The sequence below is a fragment of the Penicillium chrysogenum genome (assembly GCF_028827035.1).
Source record: "Penicillium chrysogenum strain IBT 35668 chromosome Unknown utg000005l_segment0_segment0, whole genome shotgun sequence".
Taxonomy (NCBI): domain Eukaryota; kingdom Fungi; phylum Ascomycota; class Eurotiomycetes; order Eurotiales; family Aspergillaceae; genus Penicillium; species Penicillium chrysogenum.
The window spans coordinates 5856703-5878951 of record NW_026622753.1 but is presented as its reverse complement, the minus strand read 5'-3'; the positions used below and the strand labels follow the sequence as shown (position 1 = coordinate 5878951).

The 22249-nt window shown below is 50.5% G+C and overlaps 9 protein-coding genes across 9 annotated transcripts; 4 read left to right on the top strand and 5 right to left on the bottom strand.

The window, feature by feature from the left end:
* Positions 1-363: 363 nt before the first annotated feature.
* On the top strand, positions 364-1791 carry N7489_010617 (uncharacterized protein; the record flags this gene model as incomplete). Its single annotated transcript, XM_056716366.1, has 1 exon — positions 364-1791. The coding sequence occupies one exon, from the start codon at positions 364-366 to the stop codon at positions 1789-1791; it is 1428 nt and encodes a 475-aa protein (XP_056563988.1).
* A 503-nt stretch (positions 1792-2294) lies between these two features.
* On the top strand, positions 2295-4854 carry N7489_010616 (Tetratricopeptide TPR2; the record flags this gene model as incomplete). Its single annotated transcript, XM_056716365.1, has 4 exons — positions 2295-2453; positions 2525-2871; positions 2937-3380; positions 4218-4854. The coding sequence occupies 4 exons, from the start codon at positions 2295-2297 to the stop codon at positions 4852-4854; spliced, it is 1587 nt and encodes a 528-aa protein (XP_056563987.1).
* A 506-nt stretch (positions 4855-5360) lies between these two features.
* N7489_010615 (peroxisomal copper amine oxidase) lies at positions 5361-7529 on the bottom strand (the record flags this gene model as incomplete). Its single annotated transcript, XM_056716364.1, has 3 exons — positions 5361-5707; positions 5766-7016; positions 7076-7529. 3 exons carry the CDS (start codon positions 7527-7529, stop codon positions 5361-5363), a joined length of 2052 nt encoding a protein of 683 aa, XP_056563986.1.
* An 881-nt stretch (positions 7530-8410) lies between these two features.
* Positions 8411-9919, bottom strand: N7489_010614 (CCR4-NOT core DEDD family RNase subunit POP2; the record flags this gene model as incomplete). Its single annotated transcript, XM_056716363.1, has 2 exons — positions 8411-9379; positions 9455-9919. The coding sequence occupies 2 exons, from the start codon at positions 9917-9919 to the stop codon at positions 8411-8413; spliced, it is 1434 nt and encodes a 477-aa protein (XP_056563985.1).
* A 248-nt stretch (positions 9920-10167) lies between these two features.
* On the top strand, positions 10168-10494 carry N7489_010613 (NADH dehydrogenase [ubiquinone] 1 beta subcomplex subunit 3; the record flags this gene model as incomplete). The annotated part of the gene is made up of 2 exons (XM_056716362.1): positions 10168-10265; positions 10323-10494. 2 exons carry the CDS (start codon positions 10168-10170, stop codon positions 10492-10494), a joined length of 270 nt encoding a protein of 89 aa, XP_056563984.1.
* A 441-nt stretch (positions 10495-10935) lies between these two features.
* N7489_010612 (WD40 repeat domain-containing protein) lies at positions 10936-12483 on the bottom strand (the record flags this gene model as incomplete). Its single annotated transcript, XM_056716361.1, has 1 exon — positions 10936-12483. One exon carries the CDS (start codon positions 12481-12483, stop codon positions 10936-10938), a length of 1548 nt encoding a protein of 515 aa, XP_056563983.1.
* A 903-nt stretch (positions 12484-13386) lies between these two features.
* On the bottom strand, positions 13387-15411 carry N7489_010611 (acyl--CoA ligase; the record flags this gene model as incomplete). The annotated part of the gene is made up of 6 exons (XM_056716360.1): positions 13387-13713; positions 13769-14091; positions 14146-14308; positions 14366-14632; positions 14691-15071; positions 15136-15411. 6 exons carry the CDS (start codon positions 15409-15411, stop codon positions 13387-13389), a joined length of 1737 nt encoding a protein of 578 aa, XP_056563982.1.
* Positions 15412-17230: 1819 nt separating this feature from the next.
* Positions 17231-18173, bottom strand: N7489_010610 (uncharacterized protein; the record flags this gene model as incomplete). Its single annotated transcript, XM_056716359.1, has 2 exons — positions 17231-17891; positions 18007-18173. The coding sequence occupies 2 exons, from the start codon at positions 18171-18173 to the stop codon at positions 17231-17233; spliced, it is 828 nt and encodes a 275-aa protein (XP_056563981.1).
* A 975-nt stretch (positions 18174-19148) lies between these two features.
* On the top strand, positions 19149-21639 carry N7489_010609 (uncharacterized protein; the record flags this gene model as incomplete). The annotated part of the gene is made up of 9 exons (XM_056716358.1): positions 19149-19245; positions 19303-19382; positions 19440-19571; positions 19640-19766; positions 19817-20698; positions 20748-20785; positions 20841-21026; positions 21081-21449; positions 21505-21639. The coding sequence occupies 9 exons, from the start codon at positions 19149-19151 to the stop codon at positions 21637-21639; spliced, it is 2046 nt and encodes a 681-aa protein (XP_056563980.1).
* Positions 21640-22249: the final 610 nt, after the last annotated feature.

Genomic DNA, 22249 nt, shown 5'->3' with positions numbered 1-22249 from the left:
ATCCCATGTGGTAATCGCCGGACGTTCTTCCCAGCCCTGGAGGTTAGATCCGAGAACACCGTTAAATGCGGAGAAATTTACACTGAGCCATGGAGATCTTCATCTTCTCCAGATAGATCGAGACGTCGACTATGTACTCCGTATAAGTGTTTAATCTTGAAAGTGTATCGTCACACCGAACTAGATCTGCAGGCCAAGCCCCTCATTAGTCTCCAGCCCCCTCCAACTCACATTTCCATTCCCTGTCAGCGACGATGCCCTCCAGGGCTATACTCTAGGTTAGCCTTGTGAGTGTGTTGTTCCCAATATTTAAATTCGAATGAGCGGATCTATCTGCTTGTTGCGATGAAACCTAGACTCAGCATGTCGGTCAAATCCGGCAATGCGTCCGTCTCATCGGGGACTTTATCACGAGTGTTCTGGCATATCCTTCGAATATGCCTTTCATTCTCGTTGTTGTTTGTCGATAATGCTATTCTCGTGGTCGCGGGTTTCCTAGCTTATCTCCGGCAAGCTAATCGACGCCGAGAAACACAACGGAATGTGCACTTTTACCCCAAGACAGTCCTTATCACGGGCATAGGCACGGTCCACGGCCTGACTCTGGCAAGGTCATGGGCTGTAGAAGGTCACCGCGTGGTTGGGGCCGATGTTACTGACCTAGACTTGCCCGTGCGCTCCGGTGGGAGCATGTCCAAGGCTCTAGTCGCATTCTACCGGATTCCCAAGGACCATTACATCCCCCGGCTACTCGACGTTATCCACCGCGAAAAGGTCGACCTGTGGATTCCATGCTCGCCCAAGGCATCCTCCATTGAAGATGCGACGGCCCGGCAGGTCGTTGAGAGTCGCACTAGTTGCAAGTGTATCACCTTTGACACCGAGGTGGCGGCTTGTTTCGTCCATCCTGATTCCTTCAGGCAGTATGTGGTCGACAGAGGTCTTCCTGTGCTTGAGTACCACAGGGTTCAATCGCGTGACTCTGTGCATAAGATCTTGCACCGGTCGCCCTCCAAAACCTACCAGATCTCCCGAGCGACCCCATCTGCGAATGAGAAGGTTATGCTCTTGCCGAGGCGCACACTGAGCAAGACATACACGGTGATCAGCGAGATCCAGATCTCCAAAGATCGACCCTGGATTCTGCAGCAACAATCTCGCCTTGGTGAGCTATTTGCAGACTTACTGATTGTGCGTGGCCAGGTTCAAGCCACGAACGTTCGGCTTTCGGATTCTGGTTCGTCTACATGGGGTGCCTCGCGTCTAGATGAGTCTTTGGCCGCTTCGGTCCATAAACTCATGCAGAAATTGGCAGCTGCAGGTGGTGTTCGCTTGACGGGCCATCTCTCTGTCCGACTTATGGTCGATGAAGAGTTTGATGCGCATTCTGTCCGGCACACTATCTACATCGCCGGCTGTACACCTGGTGCCAGAGCTGTGGATAATCTGCTGTATAATGTACCTTGCCCCATTGCAGGTTATCTATCTATGTTCCCTTCCAATCCAGCCGACGCAGCCAAAGTCGCAGCAGCACTATCATCAACCCGTCCAGTGCCAACATTTGCCCGAGCCGCCATACTTCCAGCTGCTTTCATGCAGTTTTCGTTATTTCACTTTGCACTCACAGCTCTTGAAGTTGCAGAGGCAGAACTAGTGAGGCTGCTGTTCTGGAAAGACCCCCTGTTCTCTTTTCTTGATCCGTTTCCCTGGTGGTGGGAAGTACATGTCTATCAGCCATTGCGAGAGATCTGGGTGTTGATGAAACAAACACGAGAGGCGGGATTGGGTTGATTTCCCTTTATGTTAGTATGAGTATATGAGAAATGAGACGATGTAAATTGACAGGCATACGCCAAGAAGAGTGTGGCGGAGTTCCCGGAATAGTAACGGGCTGTCGCCTGGGCAGCGGATTGTGGAGGACATACGTATGCCCGGTGGAAACAAGAGGCAGGATAAGGCAGAGAAACAAATCGATCGTCGGATTTAATATTAATATTGAACTCTTCAATTTACATATCTCTGCTGTCGTGATTCAAATAATCGCAGAGGCGCGACATTGCGACGGAGAATTAATCAAAACAAAACAAACCGACAACTTTTCTCCACGGAGCCTCAGCGTGGCCAAGACCCTCCCAGGTCTCATTCTTCAGGTCTCGACTCTGTTCTTGTCTCATCTCTCACCTTTCGTCTGCCGTATGACTTCACGATAAACTACGCACTCCGAGACCAACCCCTCCCTTCCCTCCGGGCCAATACAAAAAGCGCAACACCCTTGCAGCGCCCCTACACACAAGATGAAGTTTCAAATGCCGTCAGGCGGAAGCCTCGGACGGACGAAAAATATACTACATTTCATACAAGGGTTCACCATCTTCCTCGCATGGGCCTTAACCATCGCTATCTGGACCAAAGGAGACGGCATCGATGGACGCACAGGCTGGTACTGGGGTCTGGTGAGTTTTCTGTTCCTGAGTTTCTGATATGAAAAAGCTCTCTTTTATTCTGACGTACGACCGAATGGTAGTGCTGGTTGAGCATTCCCGGCCTGGTCTACCTGGTGGCAGTGCCGATGTGGCCACGAGCCCGACGATTCGGTAACGTCTATGCCTTCGCCAGTGTCGACATCCTCTATTCGATTCTCTGGCTCAGTGCTTGGATCTGTCTTGCTTCCTATGTCGCCCAAGGAAAGTCCAAGGGTTCGAGCAGTGACAACGACAAGTCCAACTCCGATTCCAAGTCCACCGCCAGGAGAGCCAACGCCGACAGTGACAGTGACAAGAGCACCAAGACCGGATGCGATAATTGGGCCTACGGAAGCGCTTCCAAGTGTAAGCTCAGCGAGGCGACTACAATTATCGGCGTTTTCATCTTGTACGTGAAATCCCCTCTAACTGCGAGATCCAGCGAATCCTCGAATGAAACTAACAGACAAAAAGCGTCCTCTTCGCCATCACCGCCTGGATGTCCTTCCGCAACGTGATGCACTTCCGCCGCACCGGCACCCTCCCCGACGCCGTCTCCGATCCCACTTTCGCCGCGCAGAGCAAAGCCGCCTTCTCGTCGAATCCAGCCCACGACTTCGAGGAGGATGACGACGACATGCGCTCCGGCCGAGGCGGCGGCATGGGCGCCTCCTCCCGCGGCGATCGGGACGAGGACTATGCCCTTCTGCACCAGAGTGAGGTGGATGACCTGAGCAACGCACACGGCCGGACCGCGATGCAAGGCTCCTACGACCCCACCGCTCCCGCTCCCGGAGGCATCCTCCACGATTATAACAACACCTCCTACGGTGGTGCGCATGGCCAACACTACACGGAGCCGTCTACTCAGTACAATCCGTCGGATTACACCCCGTCTGAGTACACTGCTCCCACTGGGTTTGGCGGCTCATCGGTGAGTGGCTACGGAAGACGCCCCAGTTGAGTAAATGATGTTACCGGTGTACATGGAGACATAGCTTAGTGAAATACCCGGAGGATGGATGAGTCGTCTTACTTTTTTGCGCCTTGGATATTGACCATGGAAGCGGTGTTGGGCGCATCGCTGTTTACTCGGGGCTGATGCCCTTGTCTTTACCATGTTTTTCGAGGGTCTTTTAACCCTGGGATGATGATTGTATGTCCTGTTTCTGTTTCATTGGATCTAGCAAAATATAGATGTATTGCATTGAAAAATGAAGTGCCCGACTTGTGCTTTGTAGGTTAGAATGCCTTGGTTGACTACCAACATATATAGATGACATTCCGAAGGCTGAGATCTTGTCAGTCTCTTTTGGGGAGCTTAGAGCCAGGCTACACTCACCTCTTTACCATCGTATCATGTTAATTGCCTTCAATGTTCTCACCTTAAATGTTGCTCATAGAAGGAAAAGATATAGATAGCAAAAGGTACTAGTATTCTGCCACCGCTTTCCATATCAGTGAGTTTATGGACAGCTTGCCCTCTTGCCATCATCATCTCTTGCTAAGAACAACTCTGGATTTTGACCTCAAAGTCAATTTTGTCTTGTGGGACAGCTAACAGTACGTCTGGAACTGTACCTTGTATGAATTAACCCATCCTCCCATCAAACCTTGCCATTCCATCCCCAAACACCTGCCTAGTCACACCGCAGCGCATATACTAGCACACATACTAACAACCTCAAGAAGCAACACCGACCATACAAGCCAAACCACGAGACCTACAGTCTCCCCAGCCCCAAAAATGGCCAGTGAAATCGACATCTACAACCAATACCCATTGTACATGGACCCCAGCACCAAAGCGCTCTCACTCCCACCCTCATCCGCCCAAACACCCTCCCAAGCAGCCGCAATCAACACCGAACTGGAAGAACTGAACCAACTACACCGCGCCCTAATCAGCCTCGACCCACCCAACATCCCACCCGCGCCCCTCCCCTTAAACCCCAAGCGCAGCGCGCAAATCAGCAAACTCCGCGACAGCGCCAACGCCGCCCACCGCAAATCCAACTACGACGAGGCAATCAAGCTGTACTCCTACGCCATCGATATGGCCCTCAGCCGGCCGGGCTGGGAACCTGTGGGCGTTGCGCGGGAGGAGTTGGCGGGTCTTTATGCGAACCGCGCGCAGGCGCACATGGCTCTGCAGGCCTGGCCCGAGGCGCTGGTTGATGCCAAGTCTAGTGTTGACTCGAAGCCCATTGGGAATGTTAAGGCTTGGTGGCGGATTGCTAAGTGTCTTGCGGAGATGAGTCGCTATGAGGAGGCGCGCAAGTTCTTGCATAAGGCGCTTGATATTGAAGGGAAGGAGTCGGAGGGTGGGAAGGAGTTGTTCGCCTTGCTGGGGGAGGTTGATAGGGCTTTGTTGCGGGGATTGTCGGCCTAGAGTTGCTCTCTTCCTGTGTTTTGTTTCTGCGCAGCTGCGCTTTTCTTTGTTTCTGCATGTTGACTAGACGTTTTGTCGAGGCTTTTATGGTTTATTTGGTTCTCACTGCATGATTCCCTCCCTGTTGGGATGTTTCGAGGCGTTTATGCGTTGTTGACGAGGTTTACATTGATATTGTATATCTCTGGATTTACGTGCTTTCCTATCAAAAGACATTGCAACATACGGCTTTCCTCCTTCTCATTTTCTCTTTCTTCTTTAGAGTGAGCGTAGTTCAAACAGGCGCGAAATATCGACGAGAAAGCGAAAAAGTGGCCCCAATGGCTAACATCTACGCTCTGTAGCCAGATACCATAATTGCCCGCAATTACTTGGTAGACTAAAGCCGTACAAGTCGTAAAGTAGACCAAGAATTAATAATCCATCTCGTTTGCTAAACAGCTGTAATTTATATACAAGAAGTGGAGCGGAGAACATAAACAACCCAAACGTTAGATCTCATCAAATCAAACCAACACGCTTGACCCATCACTCTCCTTGCAGGCACAAGCGCCCGCGTTAGCAGCAACCTGTGTCGGTGTGCGCGCAAAGCTCGGAGGCACATCAAGAACTGGGCTGCGGTCAAAGAAGTTGCGCGGGCGCAGAAGAAGTGTCATCGGCTCCGCAGGCATGATAGGGTAGTCCTCTGGCGACGGGAAGTGCGTCAGACCGAAAGTGTGCCAGAGAACGACATCGGTGTTATCAATAGAGCAACTGGGACCAGCAGCTTCGATCCACGCGGGCAGACCCTCCGAGGGCTCGCCGGATGTCTGTGGGACGTGGCGGCCAGCTGGATGGACTTGATCGTCGTCATCTGAAGAACCGGGTCAGTTAATGAACACGACATAGAAAAGAGAAATGATAAAACTCACATTTAGTAACATGAACGGCGTGGCGCGCGAATCCTGCTCGCTTCCAGACCAGTCCGCCGGCCTTGGGGAGCAGGGGAGGAACATCACGGCTGACTAGCTTGTAGCTGACGGGCTTCTTGCTGTATGGGTTGAGCTTGTTGGTATTCGCCATGTCCCAGGTACGGCTGGTAGATCCGTCATAGTCGGACATGGCCTCGAGCGGCGTGGAGAACTTTGTCTTTTTGGCATAGAAGGCGTTGCCGTACTTGTTCTCGGGGCTGCCAACTTCACCGGGTCCTTGAACTGCATCTACCTGGAAGACTGTATTGCTCGGCCCGTCGATGTTCGGGTCTACACGAAGACAGAACAGGTGCTGGTGGTTGTGGGCGTTGACGCCGGGGTACACCTCGGTTCCCCAGCCCTTGGTATCCTCGCCTGGGTTCATGGCGTAGGTGTTGAGGATGCCGGTCAGCTTGATCTCGAGCTGGACTGTGCCGTCCTGGTGGAAGATCCAGTACACGCAGTACTCGTAGTTTGCCGCGGTGAAGATCTGCGAAATGATGAGCTTTCGGCCGCGGGTTACGACCATCGACTCGTCGCGGAAATCGGTGTGCTTGAATAGGATGCCGGCGTCTTCTTCGTGGATGCAGATTGCGTTCTTGATGATTGTGCTAGCGCCAGCTCGGTTCACGAATGCTGCGTCCATGTAGTGGATTGCGCCCTTGCAGTCGCATCCGAGTGTCAAGCTGTTGGTCATGTATCCGCCGCCGTACTCGCCTAGGTCGAATGCGTGCTTGCGCTGGTGGGGATGTTCCGGGTTGCCGTATGGCACGACCATCTCGGCCAGAGAAAGACGCCAGAAAACAGGGCGCACATTGCCCTTGTCGTTGAAGGTGATGTTGTTCAGGACAATGCCTTCACGGTAGTTGAAGCCGACGTGGATGTTCCAATTCTGCCATTCGATTGTTCGTCCCTTGACCTCGAAGGACACACCCTCTGGCTGGGTGATGTGGATTGGCTTGAGATCGGTCCGGTATCCACCTTCTTGCTCGACTGCGGCCGGGTGGTAGTTGTTTGGAGCGGCCTTGCTAACTGGTCTCCGCACAGGCGGCACATCAATGTGGATGATCTGCTTGGTTTCGGAGTTGTAGATGGGACAGAAGTCCAAGGGATAGGTGTACTGAGAGTCGTCCGGGTGAGGGCGGTAGTACATGAGGGCTTGCTGAAGACGAACGCCGGTCCCGAAACGCTCATCATATCCAATTGTCCATGCTAGGATGCCATTTGATCAGTATTAATCTTCGATAAACGAGGAAAGTTCGTCCACTTACGGTCACAGTATACTTTGTGCATATCCTCCTTGGGAATTCCAATAATACCACATTGCTCAGTAACCTTAGCATCCTTGCGGACAATATGTTCAACCTCCTGCAAATCCTCCATGGTGATGAGAGGCTGAACATTCGGTGTGTGCTGCCACTTGATGATCTTCCTCTGGTCCAGGTCAACCACACCATCGTAGATCTTGCCGCCAGGCGCAATGGCAACAATATCAGCGGCTCGGGCAGGACGAGGCGCATTCTCCGGATCAGCCACCCAGGCCATCATCTGAGCCTTGCGGGGCTCATATAGAGTGACCGCATTGAAGTTGAGCGAGCCATGTTCTTTGCGGATAATACTAACAGCAGCATCAATTTCCACTGTAGAAAGAGGATCAAGTGGATGAGGTGGCGGCGCAGTAGCGCTGACTTGGTGAGTCAATTGTTGTAGTCGGTCGAGCACCATACTGTGCTAGAAGTATATAGAAGGAGATGACTTCAATATGATGAGGTTAAAGCGCCAAGTCAGGTAAGTAGTCGCTAGAGAGTCAAATGCAATAGACTCACTTGATTCTCCCTCATGCCCGGGCCTGCGGACTATTTAACAAGCAAGAGGTATCTCGATATGTCCCTAGCCCTGCAGGTATACCTCGATCCGATTAGATAAAGCCTATTTGCGGAGGCCGGATCCAATGACCTGATTGGGGTTAGCGTGGTATCTCCAACCCCAAAACGGCAAAGAGATGCTTGTCTGCAGCTTGATGTTGGTATAATCTGTGTTATTCATGTCGTTTGTCACATCGCGGGGTAGAATCAGAGATGTCGCATGACAATGCTCAATTGAGAACGTGTGCTTAAGCTCAATGGCGGTCTGGAGCTGCGGGCCTTGCCTTGTCATCCGAGAGGATATGTAGATACGTCGAGCAGATCCCATAAGATGATACGGAGTAGACCGGAACAACCTAGGAGCTCTTGGATTTACAAAGCCAGGCCAAATTGACCGAACAGAAACCAGAATTCCTATACATAGGACACAGACAGGTCCGATCTAGCTACAACAAGAAAGGAAGAAAGAAAAAGCGTCTAGATCACAAGAACGAAAGGCACGAGGCCATACTAGAGCCTGTAAACGCCTCGTAAATGGATTCAAAACCAACCATATCAAACGCCAGGCACCCTCCTGCCCAACACCGTCGTCCAGACGCAAGAACTCGGCACAGGCAACGAAGCCTACGCAAAGCCATAAGCGTGAAGACAATGCCGAATATCGAAGGAAAAGAACACGATTCTCGTGTCTATGTACATACATCATATCATATCAACCCCAGGTGCTTCGGGGACTGTGCCTCATACCCGGCCCATTTGATAGGCTCCGGGAGTCGGGGCATTGTAGCCAGCTCCGTAGTGCTGAGGTGTGTGGGCGCCAGCCCCGTGAGACCCAGTATTGGGAGTGCTGGGGGTGCCGCCCGAGTAAATGGTCGCGCCATTAAGGTTGGGCGTTTGCTGAGCCATGTTGTAGGCCACTGCAGGCATTTGTCCGTTGAGACCCCAGATTTGGCCAGAATATTTGCTGTCGTCAATTGCCCCTCCGAAAATGAGTTGGCGCGTCTTCCAGTAGATCTCGCCGGTGACTAGGGAGTCTGAGCCAGCCTGGTGAGCGATTCCGACGCGCTTCACGCCAAGTTCATCGGCAATGTCTTGCAAACCAGATTTCTGGCCTAGATTGGTGAGAATCTGGGCTGCAGCCTGACTGAGAGGGGAACCGTTGACGGCTTGGTTGCGACCGGCGTGCTTCATGAGGTATTTGATGTCGTAAAGTGACGGGAAGAAGATGGTAAGAAGCTTGTGGAACTCCTCTTCGTTTTCTGGAAGCTGGGAGCAGAGCATGATCTTCATCAAGTAGCCAAAGTCGTACCCGGAGTGGAAAGACACCCAGTGAACGTCATCCAGTAGCACCAATCCAGAGCTAATCAAAAGAGCACCGAATTCGAAAGGATCAATGCCGTTCTTTTCATGCATGGCGAAGTCAATTCCAGATTTGGCAAGCATGGCTGTTGACTCCTGGGCGTACATGTCGCCTTCAAGTGAAAATCGGAAGTTGAACTGCCATGTGCAGGGAGCGGGCACACCATACGCTTGTCCATTGGCATCAGTGCCTGAGGCTGGGGGGACCTCTCCTTCGTCATTGAATAACGTGATGCCTAGTTGTATCATCTTCAGAAGATCAACATTGCATCTGAGGGTCTGATAATGGTAATCGGCTTTGTTCGAAAAAGACCCTATCGGCCGAGCAACAATACCAGGGAACTCGGTGTCCTAGGCCCTAATCAGTAAACGTTACTCATAGAAGATTTCCGTTTCGCACGGAGACACCACATAGTTGGTGCTTACCATGCTGATGTAAGGGTACTTGTCGACCAACTGCCTCAGCACCGCCATCTCATGGGCCAGGTTGTGCTTCCAGACATCTCTAATTCTTGACTTCACTGCACCGCCCTTTGCTTCGAGCGCTAACCGACCGTCGTGAGCCTGGTGTAGTTGCTGTTGTTGCATTTGCGCACCGCGCGCGAATCCCATCTGTGCCGCATGACTAGCCAGACCGGTGCCGCCGCCATCACCTGCACCAGCTCCCGGGAAGCCGGCTACCGCCATACCATTTGCAATTCCGCCGGATAGTGTAAAAGGGTTGATGTTGGTATTCGGATTGCCCGCGAAACCAGGATGACCAAGCGAAGGGGGAGGGAGTGTGTTTCCGGACTGTGCGTGTGCGGGATGTTGAGATTGAAGGTGAGCTTGTTGTATGTTGTATGGAGCGTTTAAGCCAGATGGCGCATATCTGCCGACGGGAGGTGGCATTTTGTTGTCTCGAGGATGCGCATGGATGAAGTGACAGTTTCGTCCCTCGAAGGCGGGAGAGCTACTTGGTCTACCGTATTCGGCTAGCGCGGGTAATTGCCAAGCACACCTCTTTTCCTCAACTTCGGCTCCTCACTGTGTCACTTTGCGGTTGATTGCGGACTAAGGGACCAAGTTACAGCCCTTCACATCTTGTTTCATTTTATTTCCGTCTCTCAGTCATAACTTACTACCGGACGATTCCCACAATGTCCGCCCGCAACCCCACCGGTTTCGACATCGCCCAGTTCAAGGCCGCGGCCTCCCCATCCTCCGTCTGGGCCAAGCGGGATCCATGGGCTCGCAAGTACGTCAAGTGATGCCGATATCATGCCAATTGTGCTAGGCACTAATGTTTTTACAGTGAGGCGTGGCGCTACACCGGCCCCTTCAGCAGAGCCGCCCGCTTCAAGGGTCTCTTCCCCGGCTTCGGTATCGCGACTGTCGCTTTCGCTGCCTACTGCACATACGAGCACTTCTTCATGAAGGATGATCACCACCACGGCGATGCTCACCACGGTGACGGTCACCACTAAAAGGTTGTCTCTGGAGACCAATTGAGAATGCCGCCGACCGATGGATCATCGAGCGGAGGACGTATACCCCAGGCGACAAAAAAGAGTCGTCTCGCCTCCACGATAACCACAGCCTTTGGATTATAGAGCCTACAGCTTTGCCGGGTCCGGGAGCTTTTGTCGTGTCAGGGCGGATATGCAGCTTCTCATGGCTCATAGGGAGCGTAGCTTCCAGATGGCGCTTTGGGTTTGATTTGTCGAATGTACATAGCTTTTGTTCCACTACTACAACCAGATATTTCTTTATTGTTCGATCGACGACTCCACTGGCTTGCCGTGCTATGTTATGAGCTGGTTGTCAAGGTAGGGTTGGCTTTAAGCTTCTATAAACACGTAATATCATTATCGACATGAACCCCCACTATACATGTTCGGGACGTTCAACTTTTTGTTTTATGCGGATTACTCCTCAAATACCAGTGAGATACCATCATCACCGGCAGTGACAATACGTTTTCCATTCAAGCCCTGCACAAAGCCCATGATGCCACCTGCTTGCTCGCCCTCGTCATTTTCCGTGGCACCCATGTGTCCCTTCCACTCCCGCATCAATCCTTGAGAAGCAGCGGCCGTGCCACCACGTGCGTCCCAACGTCGGACCACACCGTCTAGACCGACAGACGTGAGCATCCAAGAGCGGTTCTGGTGGGCTGCGGAAGCATTGGCAAGGGGGCCTGAGACACTTGCGCCGAGTTTCTTGCTGCTAGGCAAGAATTCAACCTTGACAACAGCGCTTCCTTCGTGGGCATCCCTGATATGCCGACGGACCGCAAAACGATGAGCCGCATCGTACATAACGACCGAACCATCCACAGACCCAGCAGCAAGAAGGGTGAACGGAGCCTGGGAGAATGAGAGTGACTCAATGTTGTCTGTTTGAGTCTGTAATGCTGCCATGATAGTGCCTGCAGCGGTGGAGCCGGCTGCCTGGGCGGGTGCGCCTTTGCCCTTACCCTTGGCTGCCGGGGCACTTGCTGTGACCCGAGGAAGGCCGACAACTCTAATGTTGCCCTCAGCACCACCAACTGCAGCAATACCGCCGCTGGGGGAGATGGCAATGGTGTAAAGACCACCCTCAACGGCGAAGCGCTGATCGTCCGCATTCAATCCAAGGATGGCGTTGGTACCTGGGGAGTACTCGATGCCAGCGGCGGCAGCAGCTCCAAAGACGTCGTAAACAAAGAAGCTGGCGTCCTCAGAAACGGTCGCCAGCAGATTGCCATCAGGCGTCCATGCGCCTGCAGTGCATGATTCGGTGTGGGAGAAGAAGGTCTGGATGATAGAGATAGGTTGCCCGGGGTCGGTGTGATCGATACGGAAGACCCACGCACTGCCGTCATTGGCACCGATGGCTATAACATTTTGCGTCGCTTCATTTCCTTGCTGGTAGGGGCACACGGCCATCCAATTGATCTCTTCCACTTCCTGGACCTCGCCAACGAACTCCCATGCAAGTCCTGTCTTCTGAGGTGTGGTATCCCGATAAGCTCGCAGCTTGCCATCCAGACCGGCCGTAATGGCATATTCTCCTGCCGGCTCAGTGAAAGCCACGGCATTCACGGTGTCAGTGTGTCCGTCGAGTTTGGCCAGAGGCATGAGAGACTCGCGCTCTTTGGGCTGAGGGTTTGACTCATAGCTCGATGGGAGCACAGGACGCGGTGCGGGGGTCGAGTCAAAGATGTAGCCTGTGTCATCGCCGGAACCCGTCATGACAATGTTGTTGTGAACCGGGTGCTGCGCAACACAGAAGACAGAGTCTGAGTGGGAGTCGAAGTGTGCCGATGAGTCGTTTTGGAAGGTGATCTCATCTTCGATGGTCATATTTTCGTCGTCATATTCTCCCTCTCCATCCGACATATGGTGATCCTCATCACGATCAAAGATCTCTTCGGCATCATCGGCCTGGATATACTCCTCTGCATTCTCACGATGCGGGTCGGTTGAAGACATTTTTATTTTTCAACGGGTCGGAGATGGGGGCTGAACGATATGATGCTGACAAGAGTGGTTTATGAACAGTCACTCTTTATATGATCTGTTCCTAAACAATATTGAAGCAAAGAAGCAGGTTGGTTAAAATGCCCTCGATCTTTTTCTTACCTCCCCGCTTAGAAATCCACCACCCCGCGGCAGATTATGCTCTGTCCCTTACCGCCTTAGTGACCGCTTTTGTGTCAGCGTGAAACGCGAAATAGCATGGCGTTTTCTGTGAATATATGGCCACAGTCCTGGTTGTAGATTGTTTAATTGCAAATTGTATTGATTCTTTTGATTTATCCTGGTGTTTCAAAGCGTGAAGAAGCCATGGACCCCTTGCAGGAGCCTTTCCCATGCGAGCAATGTGACAAGGTATTCGGGCATAAACACCATCGGAAGCGCCATATCCTCCCAACTCATAGTCGCCCGCAATTCAATATTACTTGTGACCGGTGTGGCACAGCTCTCACGCAGCAATGCTATGACCGGGGACACTCCTTTTCGAAAAAGGTTTAATGCCGCTTTTGTCCAAAGTCCTATAGTCGAAGGTATATCATAGTCTCTACGTTGGGGTCACTTTCCTATTCATGCCTATCTGACCAGACAATCGATGATTTCGGCATGCCCATACATCTTCGTCCCAGACTTACATGTCAATGAGACTAAGATTGGTAGTAAATAATACTATCAAACAAGCTATAATATTTAAAAAAGAATGAACTAGCTACCGATGGACCTACATACTCTTCTGATAACAGCAGATGAGATGCCTTGTTTATCACGTATCTACATATATACTTCTAGTTCAAGCCAACAATGGTTATCGGTTTCCAAGTTTCCCAGACCAAGTTCTAATCAAAGCTACCCCCGACATTTTTAGATCTTGCTACCAGCCTTTCTCCGTGCCTCCTTCTCTTGGTCACGGATCAACCGACGAAGAATCTTACCACTCGGGCTCTTGGGAATGGCATCCACAAATCTGATACCTCCCTTCAACCACTTGTGACGAGCCTTGTGGTCCTCAACATACTTCACGAGAGCCTGGGAGACAGATTCGTCCGATCCTGCGCTGGCGGACTTCACAACAATGGCCTTGGGTACTTCTCCTGCACGATCATCCGGAATAGCGATGACAGCACAGTCCGAGACATCGGGGTGGGCGAGGATATGGGCTTCGAGTTCGGCAGGCGCGACTTGCAGACCCTAGGAATGACGTATTAGATTGCGAATATTCCCATCAGCCGATGCGATCACGAACCTTGACCTTGATCAACTCCTTAATTCGATCGACAATAAACACGTGCTCGATGCCCTTCGGGCTTTTACGGAGAACAGCCTCGTCTCCCGTTCGCATCCATCCGTCCACAAATGTCTCTGCGGTGGCTTTTTCGTTGTTCAAATAGCCCAGGACGACGCTTGGGCTTCGGACCACCAATTCGCCCGGTGAGTCGTACGTTGTGATTTCCTTGTTTTCGGGCGTCACAATGCGTGCCTCGACTCCAGGGAGCAAAGCGCCGGATGAACCTAGCCAGATATCGTGCGGGTGGGTCGAGCTTACGACCGTGCATGTCTCTGTCAGACCTGTGCGCAAATCTGTCAGTGCTGCGCAGGTTAGAAGCATCGATTACCACGTACCGTATCCTTGGCGGATCAAAATGTTCGGGTAGAGTTTGAGGAAATCGGCAGCTGTCTCCATACCCAGGGGTGCCGCTCCCGTGAACAGAGACGTCACGGAACTCAGGTCATACTTGGAGCACACGTCTTGAGTGCCCAGCATGTGAATGATGATCGGAGGTACCTAAGTCCTTGCGGTTAGTATTCGACGGCCCCTTCTCATCGGGAAAGACATGCTCACCAGGAACAGCGCACTGATCTTGTACTGTTGGATGGCGTTCAGGTAGTATTTCAATTCGAATTTGGGGAGAACGATTGTTTGGTCGCCTCGGTATGCCCCAGCATGGCCAATGACCACAAGAGCATAGATATGGCTCTGCGGAAGGAGACCAAGAGCAACCTCAGTACTCGCAGGCTTTGTGCCCCCACCATCCCGGTAGTTCTGCTCAAACGCCTTGATCTGAAGGGTATTGGCGATCACGTTGCGGTGTGAGATCATGACTCCTTTCTGTTTTGCAGCACATTGTTAGCGAAAGTGACATTCAAATTGTCAGGACACTGCTTACCGGCAATCCAGACGTTCCACTTGAGTAGCACACAAATGCTGTTCGCCGGGCACCTTCACCCGCGCTCCATCGCAATTCATCCACTGGCGGGAGAGACTTCCCAGCCTCGGTCAGTTCCGAAACGGACTTGTATCCTGCTGGAGGCTTGACTCCGCCAAGAAGCTGCTCAGGTACATCGAGTAAGTAGATTCTGTTCTTCGGGAGACCAGCTTTGGCTGCAGCTTCCAGTGAGATGGAGAGGAGAGGAACACAAGTCACAAGGGCCTTGGCCTTGGAATCAAGCAGCTGATGCGTCAGCTCGGCGGCGGAGTATGATGCGTTGGCGGGAGTGAGAACACCGCCCAGTCTGTGAACGGCCCAGAATAGGGGTAAGGAATCGATCTAATCGGGAAAACGAAAGAATAAGCGCCCTGCCATTCTTCTTGATACAGTATACTCCACCTACAGTGTTGAGGGCAAACACGGCCAATGTCTTATCCCATTCTGACCCTTCATTCGGCGCCCAACCAAATTCCTTTGATAGACTACGAGCCAGCGAGTCGACGCGATTGGCTACCTCTTTCGACGAGTATGACTTCCCGGTAATACCACAGGTGTATGGGTCCCGGGAGCTGGCGTGTCGCACTCGTCCATATCTCTCATTGAGCATAAACTCGCTGATTGGAATATTGTCGGGAATTGGGTCCAATTGACCGGACTCCTTTGGAGGTAAAAAAACCATTTTCCCAAATCCTCGGGGTAATATAGGGGCAGGTCTCCAAAGTGCAGGAAACTGAGGTGATCTCGGCTTTTTTTTGAACGTGGTTAGCTGCAGCCAGGTGAACACAATGGATTTTTACTCACGGGTTAGAGCGGCAGTAAGCAAGGGGTTGGAGACACGCGGGCAATAACCAGCTGAGGGGAGATTTATGACAAGTGACGGGTGCGGGGAAATCGGCAAACAAGGCGAGGACCCCCAACGATCATACCGCTAGTACCTAGGTAGGTACCGAGTAGCTTCTTGCGTTTAACCGAAATTGGGTAGCCGGCCTAAATTTGCGACCTTGGTCTCGGTGGATATCCTGCGTGCACTGCGTGCTGAGCAGCTCATTGTTGGCGGCGATTATGCTGCCAAGACCAGAGATGCCTCGGTCTAGACATATCCGAGGGTATGATCGACGACATGCTGCATCTAATGTCAAGTTCAATTTGCCTCGCACTGGGAATTTGATCAGACTTGCGATAAATTGAACGGATTTATCCCGAGAAATCGAGGGATCACTGTCTCCTAAACTCCAATGAAAAAGCAGAATGCTCGCAGCATTTAAAGTGGCCTTGGCATGCAGATCACTCAATCTCCATTCGTCCCCATTCGCTCGGCTTACCCTTTTTAGACTGTGCCGAATATCTTCGACTACACCAACACCTCGTTGTCTGAAGCCATATACGTATAGAATGACATGACAGCTTGGTACATTTGGGTAATGAGTGTGCTCAAGGTCACTACGCCTACTTAATAATATTTCAACATCTGTATGTATAGGAAAAACAGGACGAATGGACTGTAAATGTATTGAGTGACTACCTCTACCTAGGTGACTAGCTGTATAATGGAAGAGGATGTGATTAACACCCCCCATGTATTCCGTGGGACTCGTCAAGCGACTATCGAGCCCGAAGGCTCAGCCACGACTTTGTCAAAGAACTTCCACGAGAAAGACCGGTTTGTTTTTGGTGTAGACCTATATGGACACTCAACAACCTTGGTAATGTTGACGTCTCTATGTATAGGTGATGCACGGCCCTGTGCCTCGCCTGCACTATCTCCGGGGGCTACGGGGAGATAGTGGGCGAGAGGGCTGAGAGAAAGAAGAGAAGAAGAAGAGAAGAGGAAGAAAAGTAGGAGGAGGCCTTTTATACCCCCAAGAACACGTACCTTCCCAAAGTGCCCAGTTCCCTTGCACCTTCCCTGATTGTCAATGTCATCTTGGCTGGCGTCGAAGCAGAATTTTCCAACGTGGTGTGAGCTGTCGGGTAGATAAACTGGGAACATCCGGCTGGGATGTATCTGCGTGTCACGGATTCTAGCAAGTGAGGACTCTCGTTCACTTCATCTGACAAGAATGTAAACTTGTGCTGTTGATTTAATTTTGCGATTTATCTTGCTTCCAAAGTTCGAAAGGGGGAGGGAAGTCATTGATATTGACAGACAGCAGGCGACATCGATTGGTCTGCGCTGAGCCTGGCAGGTATCCCCCGTTGGCAGTAGATAAATCTAGCAATTACACTCTTTCAGGATCAGACTCTCCTTGTCGTGGCCTCCCAGGTAACATACAGTATCCACTGCCCCCAGGGCCATAGTCCCATCGTCCCATGGAGATAACTATCCCCATTGTCCTCGGGTGTGCTATAGATGGGTCTCATATGAGTTGATATCGCAGTATTCAAGAGAAATCATAAGCCTTGGGCCAGATTTGCCCTTACAACACTCATTTCCTGGTATCCATGAACTGTCCAATTGAACTAAACAGACAAGACTAGTTGCTGGGGTCCAATTGATCTTACTCACTTCCATACCCTACCCTGGGCATTTTAATTGGAGGATCAAGGAACGGGTTTTGTCCGTCCCCGTACAAGAAGTCATCAACCTCCTTTCCAATCCATCTCGCACGCCCTGGAAGAGAGATATCTTGGTTGCAGCCGACAGTCACATTTCGCTGTCGATCTGACCAGAGACGGCTTTCCCGGATTTCCTCGCGCATCTTCGCAAGGAAAGAATGCCAGTAATTTCCGTTGTCCAAGAATGTTAAGAAACTTAATTTCACAGATCGCACAGTTGCAGGGAGCTCTGAAAGGAACGATATCACGTCGGATTCGCTGACTATCAATCGTGATAGCTCAAAGTGTTGGAGTTTAGGCCAGTTCTCAATGGGGAATATGTCCTTCAGGGGCACAGGCGTGACGTCGTGCAGATTCTTGTGTTCGTTTTCGGCGTCAATTCCTGTGGTGGCTAGGCTGAGTTCTTCCAGATCGCCTGCTTCGCGTAATATATCATGGAGCTTTTCATGGGGGAATGATTGCCATGTTCCGGCGAGAGTGAAAGAAGGTCCGAGGTGATGAGAGCCCGGTTTCTTAAGCAGTGTGGCCAAGTGATTATATTCCTCACAGGTATCATCAAGAATCGTGCAGTTAATTCCCGTGCGAAGTAGGCGGGAATCTACACTGAACTCGACGACATCATTCTTTTCTTCAGCGAGCGTGCGTGCCACGATTTATCATTTAGATCGCATAGATGATATGTGTGTGAGCGCAGGGGTTAAGCTAGTATAACTTCTACCCCATTCTCCCGACCTGAATCCAATCGAAGAATTCTTTGCCGAACTCAAGGCCTTTATTAAGGGTAACTGGCAAGTCTATGAAGAGGATCCTAGCCAAGGTTTCGACGATTTTCTTGATCGGTGCATTGATGTTGTTGGTGAGACGGAGCAGAGTGCTAAGGGCCATTTTAGACACGCAGGTCTAATGGTGGATGATTGCTATTGATCGCATGTCAAGCAAATAGTTATTGTAACTGTTTCTCTAATGCTATCTATTTACTATATCTAGATCATCTTTTGAGTGATATATCAGTGATGTATCTTTATATTGGATCATATCTGAAAAACTATGCTTGGCGTTGTATCCTTGTTGTATCATTGATTCTTGGGGATGAAAGAAGTAGACTTTTAGACAATTCGTGCTTTATCACTAAGATGGCTTATTACCTCTCGTTCTTTATTCAAGTTGCTTCCAAGGTTGACTGGTGAATAGTCATGAGAGAATGAGTGGTTTAAGAGCGATACCCCGTAAGCTGACTCTGAGCGCCCTCATAAAAGCGGCAGCCAAGATAGGAAAGTCCCACCCGGCATAGAAAAAACACTACGTAGACGTGCCTAGGTACCTAGGTAGCGAGGTGGCTGGGCCTCGTGGGTTAGGTGCTCTCATGGTGTTATCAATCTCGGGGTTTCTCGGTGGTGTCCATCTCATGCCACACTAACATAATTCCATTGCTTGTAATTCGAAGTTCATAATGGGCAATTCATGGACTCCCTCGAGATTAGCTCATGTGATGTCCAAGTTTACTGCCGGCTTGACCCCGACCTCGATGCCGCTCTGGCAAAATATATCTTGGGTCCTCCCCCCAGCTCCATAATCCTCCCACCTCACACTTCATCCCGTCCTCAAACGCTTTTCATCCCTTTCAAGCATTGAATGATTATTCGAAGCTAAGTACTGTCTGAAATATTATACTGAGAACAGCTAAAATACCAATTCACCTTGTGTGGTGCCATTGGGCCCTCTATACTGTGAGTCTGACTATCAATCTCCACCAGCAGATTTAATTTTGTTGGCTGTTTAAATATGTTCTGGGCTATGTCTGGATATAATACTTACTCAATCTACGGGAGAATAGCTTGATTGCACAGCAAATTGTGGAAAATGGCACCACGCCCTACTGCCAATCGTCGCCAGGCGGTTGAAAGACCAGTGCGAGCAAGCCGCATCGCCAAGACAAAGAAGGAACAAGCCATCAAAGGTGACAATCACTTTGTTACATCTTTATCACGGGATATAACATGCTGATACCATACAGTCCCATCGGACCAGCTTGAAGCTGCTGTCAATGACCAAGTTCTTGAGCCGGTTTATGGGACACCCCGGGCCTGGTCCGAGGTATTTTACTAATAATCCATGGTAATTTATATGTATATGTACTGAAGAATCTGCCAGGGTCGTCAGCAACTTTGTGATGCGATTCCGTGGTTTCGCTGCACTCAAGGTGCAATGTATCACAATGAAGGTTTCTGCTATGGCTTCCTCATTGATGCTGATGGTGGTACCCGCACTTATATTGACGAGGAAGTCATAATTACCAGAATGTAAGTATCGTGTGTCCGGAGTTGTAACCTGTCTCTACTAACCTTTGTCAGCGGCGGATGCTGCACCAAAGACTCGGGGGAAACCTGACCCTCGAAAGGAACCAAGACCCGGACAATGCACTTGTCCAAAGTATCATTGCCAGTCAAAACTCAAAGCTTGCTGTTGGCCTTGTTATTGGTAATTCATCAAGAGTGCTATAAAAGGAAACCTGCTGACCACAGTTATAGGGAGCAAGAACAAGGTTCTCAACCGAGAGCTTCCGCATCGGTACAACATTATGGACTGGTTCCGTGTTACCAATGTCTGGTTTGAAAAGATTGGCCAGAAACACGGAGTGAAGGTCCGCTTTGAGAAACTGAATCTGGCCGAGAAGAGCTGGTGGGCGGCCAAGGACTCTCTCCCTCCAGTGCCCCTCGATGAACGGGACTTTGAAACAAAGCCTGAGACTCTCAAGTGTGAGAGCTGCTCCACGGAAAGTGTTCGCTTGTACGAGGAGGGGTGGATGTGCCTTGACCCTGGTTGCGTCGACTTCTGGAAGATCGGGAACGCTTCCCCTCCCGCTGAGCTCACTTTCAATCTTGATTTCCTGAGCTTTCGCAGTCGTCCAGACCCGGCAATTCAGCCGCACTACAGTCTAGTGCCCAATCTTCTGTCCACGTTGGATGAGAACGCCGCGGATGTTAGCACATCTCGTATCGCATGGAAGGGAATCGTCTGCCCTATGTGTTCCAAATGTATCCGTCGAACTTTCTGGCAAGGCTGGAAATGCGACGATGACTCTATCGGCGAGGAGTCCTCAAACAGCTGCCCGTTTCAGAAGTTCATGAACATGAACCCTGTTTCGCTCCGGGTTGTCCTCGATCATTTCGAACTGGCCCCGATCAAGCGAGCAATTGTTTTTGACCGGAAGTTCAGCATTCCAGAGATTGACGACAATACCTTCTTCCCGTACCGGAAGCTGACTTACAAACTCGATGGAGTTGGCTCGATTACCCACTTTGTGTCCAACAAAGCAATCAATAGCCGTGCGAATGGACCAGATGACCTTTTCATCAATCTCCAACGTGGTGATCTTGGTCTCAAACGATTCCGACTCCAGTCCAGCCTAGGTAAGTGAGCCGGATACAACTTCAGATATAGTTTCTCACAATGGAACAGTTGCGGGTACACTGACCTCACATTTCGCCGTCAACTACGTAAGTGAAGAGATACTACCTTGACATTTCCGTGTCCACTGACCAAAGGATACAGGGTATGCCCTACAAATATGTGGTGTCTGTCGATTCCAAGGGCTTCGATGAAGCACCCAACGACATGCTCCAAGCTCTGGGTCGCTTGTCGTGGGCAACTGAAAAAGCAGTCGTCTCTTCTGGAGACAAATACTTGCCTCCAAACGAGTTGCTAACACTCGGTTATTTCGAAGAAATGAAGATCGGAGTAAGTCAGATCTATGACATTGACAACGGCCTAAGCTAAAATATCTTCCATCAGTTCCATGATGACGGCGAGTCTTCGCTTGGCCCCAGTATCGCCACACTGTCCCTTGGAGCGAAAGCAACCATGTTCGTCCGTATGAAGTACAAGTATTTCAATGGCTCTACCCGAAGGGCTGAGCCCAAGCAGATTGGGACCCTTCTGCAAGATGACCCTGTTCTAAAAGACTGCATGTTTGAGAACGAACGGCGGACACTGAAAGAAGAGTTCGATGCCGGCGAGATCTCGCAAGATGAGTATGACGACTCGCGTCGTGCTCTGTGGATGGGCCGCAAGGGAAAAGAGGCACCGGTTACCATCAAGATGGAACTTCATCATGGTGATCTGGTTGTCATGCACGGAGAGTATCTCCAGAAATACTATGAGGTTTGGGATTGTTCCCCTTTTTACCAAATTTGAGCATCAAATCTGACCACTATAGCATTCGGTGGTGCCCGAGAACAAGTTGCGCTTTGCTTTGACCGCGAGATACGTCAAGCCCGACCATATTGACGCGAAAGAGATCCAGAAAGGCCAGTTCTCACTCACACCCGACCAAATCTACGATGGAAAGTGATATTACTATTTGCCGAGTGACACGATTTCGAACATCTTTCCCAGTTCTGCCTTCCCATCTTGCCAACTCTGATTGCTGATTTGTATGACTTTGAGTACCAGGACCTTATTTATATCTATCATGCTACTTATAGTCGGGCTTAACTTTCCACATCTGTTACGAATATCTCTATGATATTCCCAGGTCATGGTTTGCTTCTTCTTTTTTTTTTCTTGCTATATACCCTACTGCCTATATTCCTTGTTGCGTGGTTTTATGAGATATACTCGCGCAGAAGATCACTCGACGGCTACTGCCGTGCTATCAAATATTATAGTTTATTTCTGCTTTTCGAGCCCAGGAGGCTTTCTTAGAATGGTGATCTCAATTTCTGTGTAAGGTAGATACGTTTGATGCCACTTAAGAAAGAGCGAATTTAGTTCTTCCGGCTTCACCTGGACGCTCAATTCGATCGACCCATCAATGCGACATACCTCGACTTTACAAAAAGACGCAGTTGTCGGTAATAAATATCAAAAACATGTTGAAATGAAACGAATACGAGTCAACTCACCTACCGAACTGCCTATTAATAGGCAGTCTCCACATAATTTCCCGGTTCGGTCGGAGT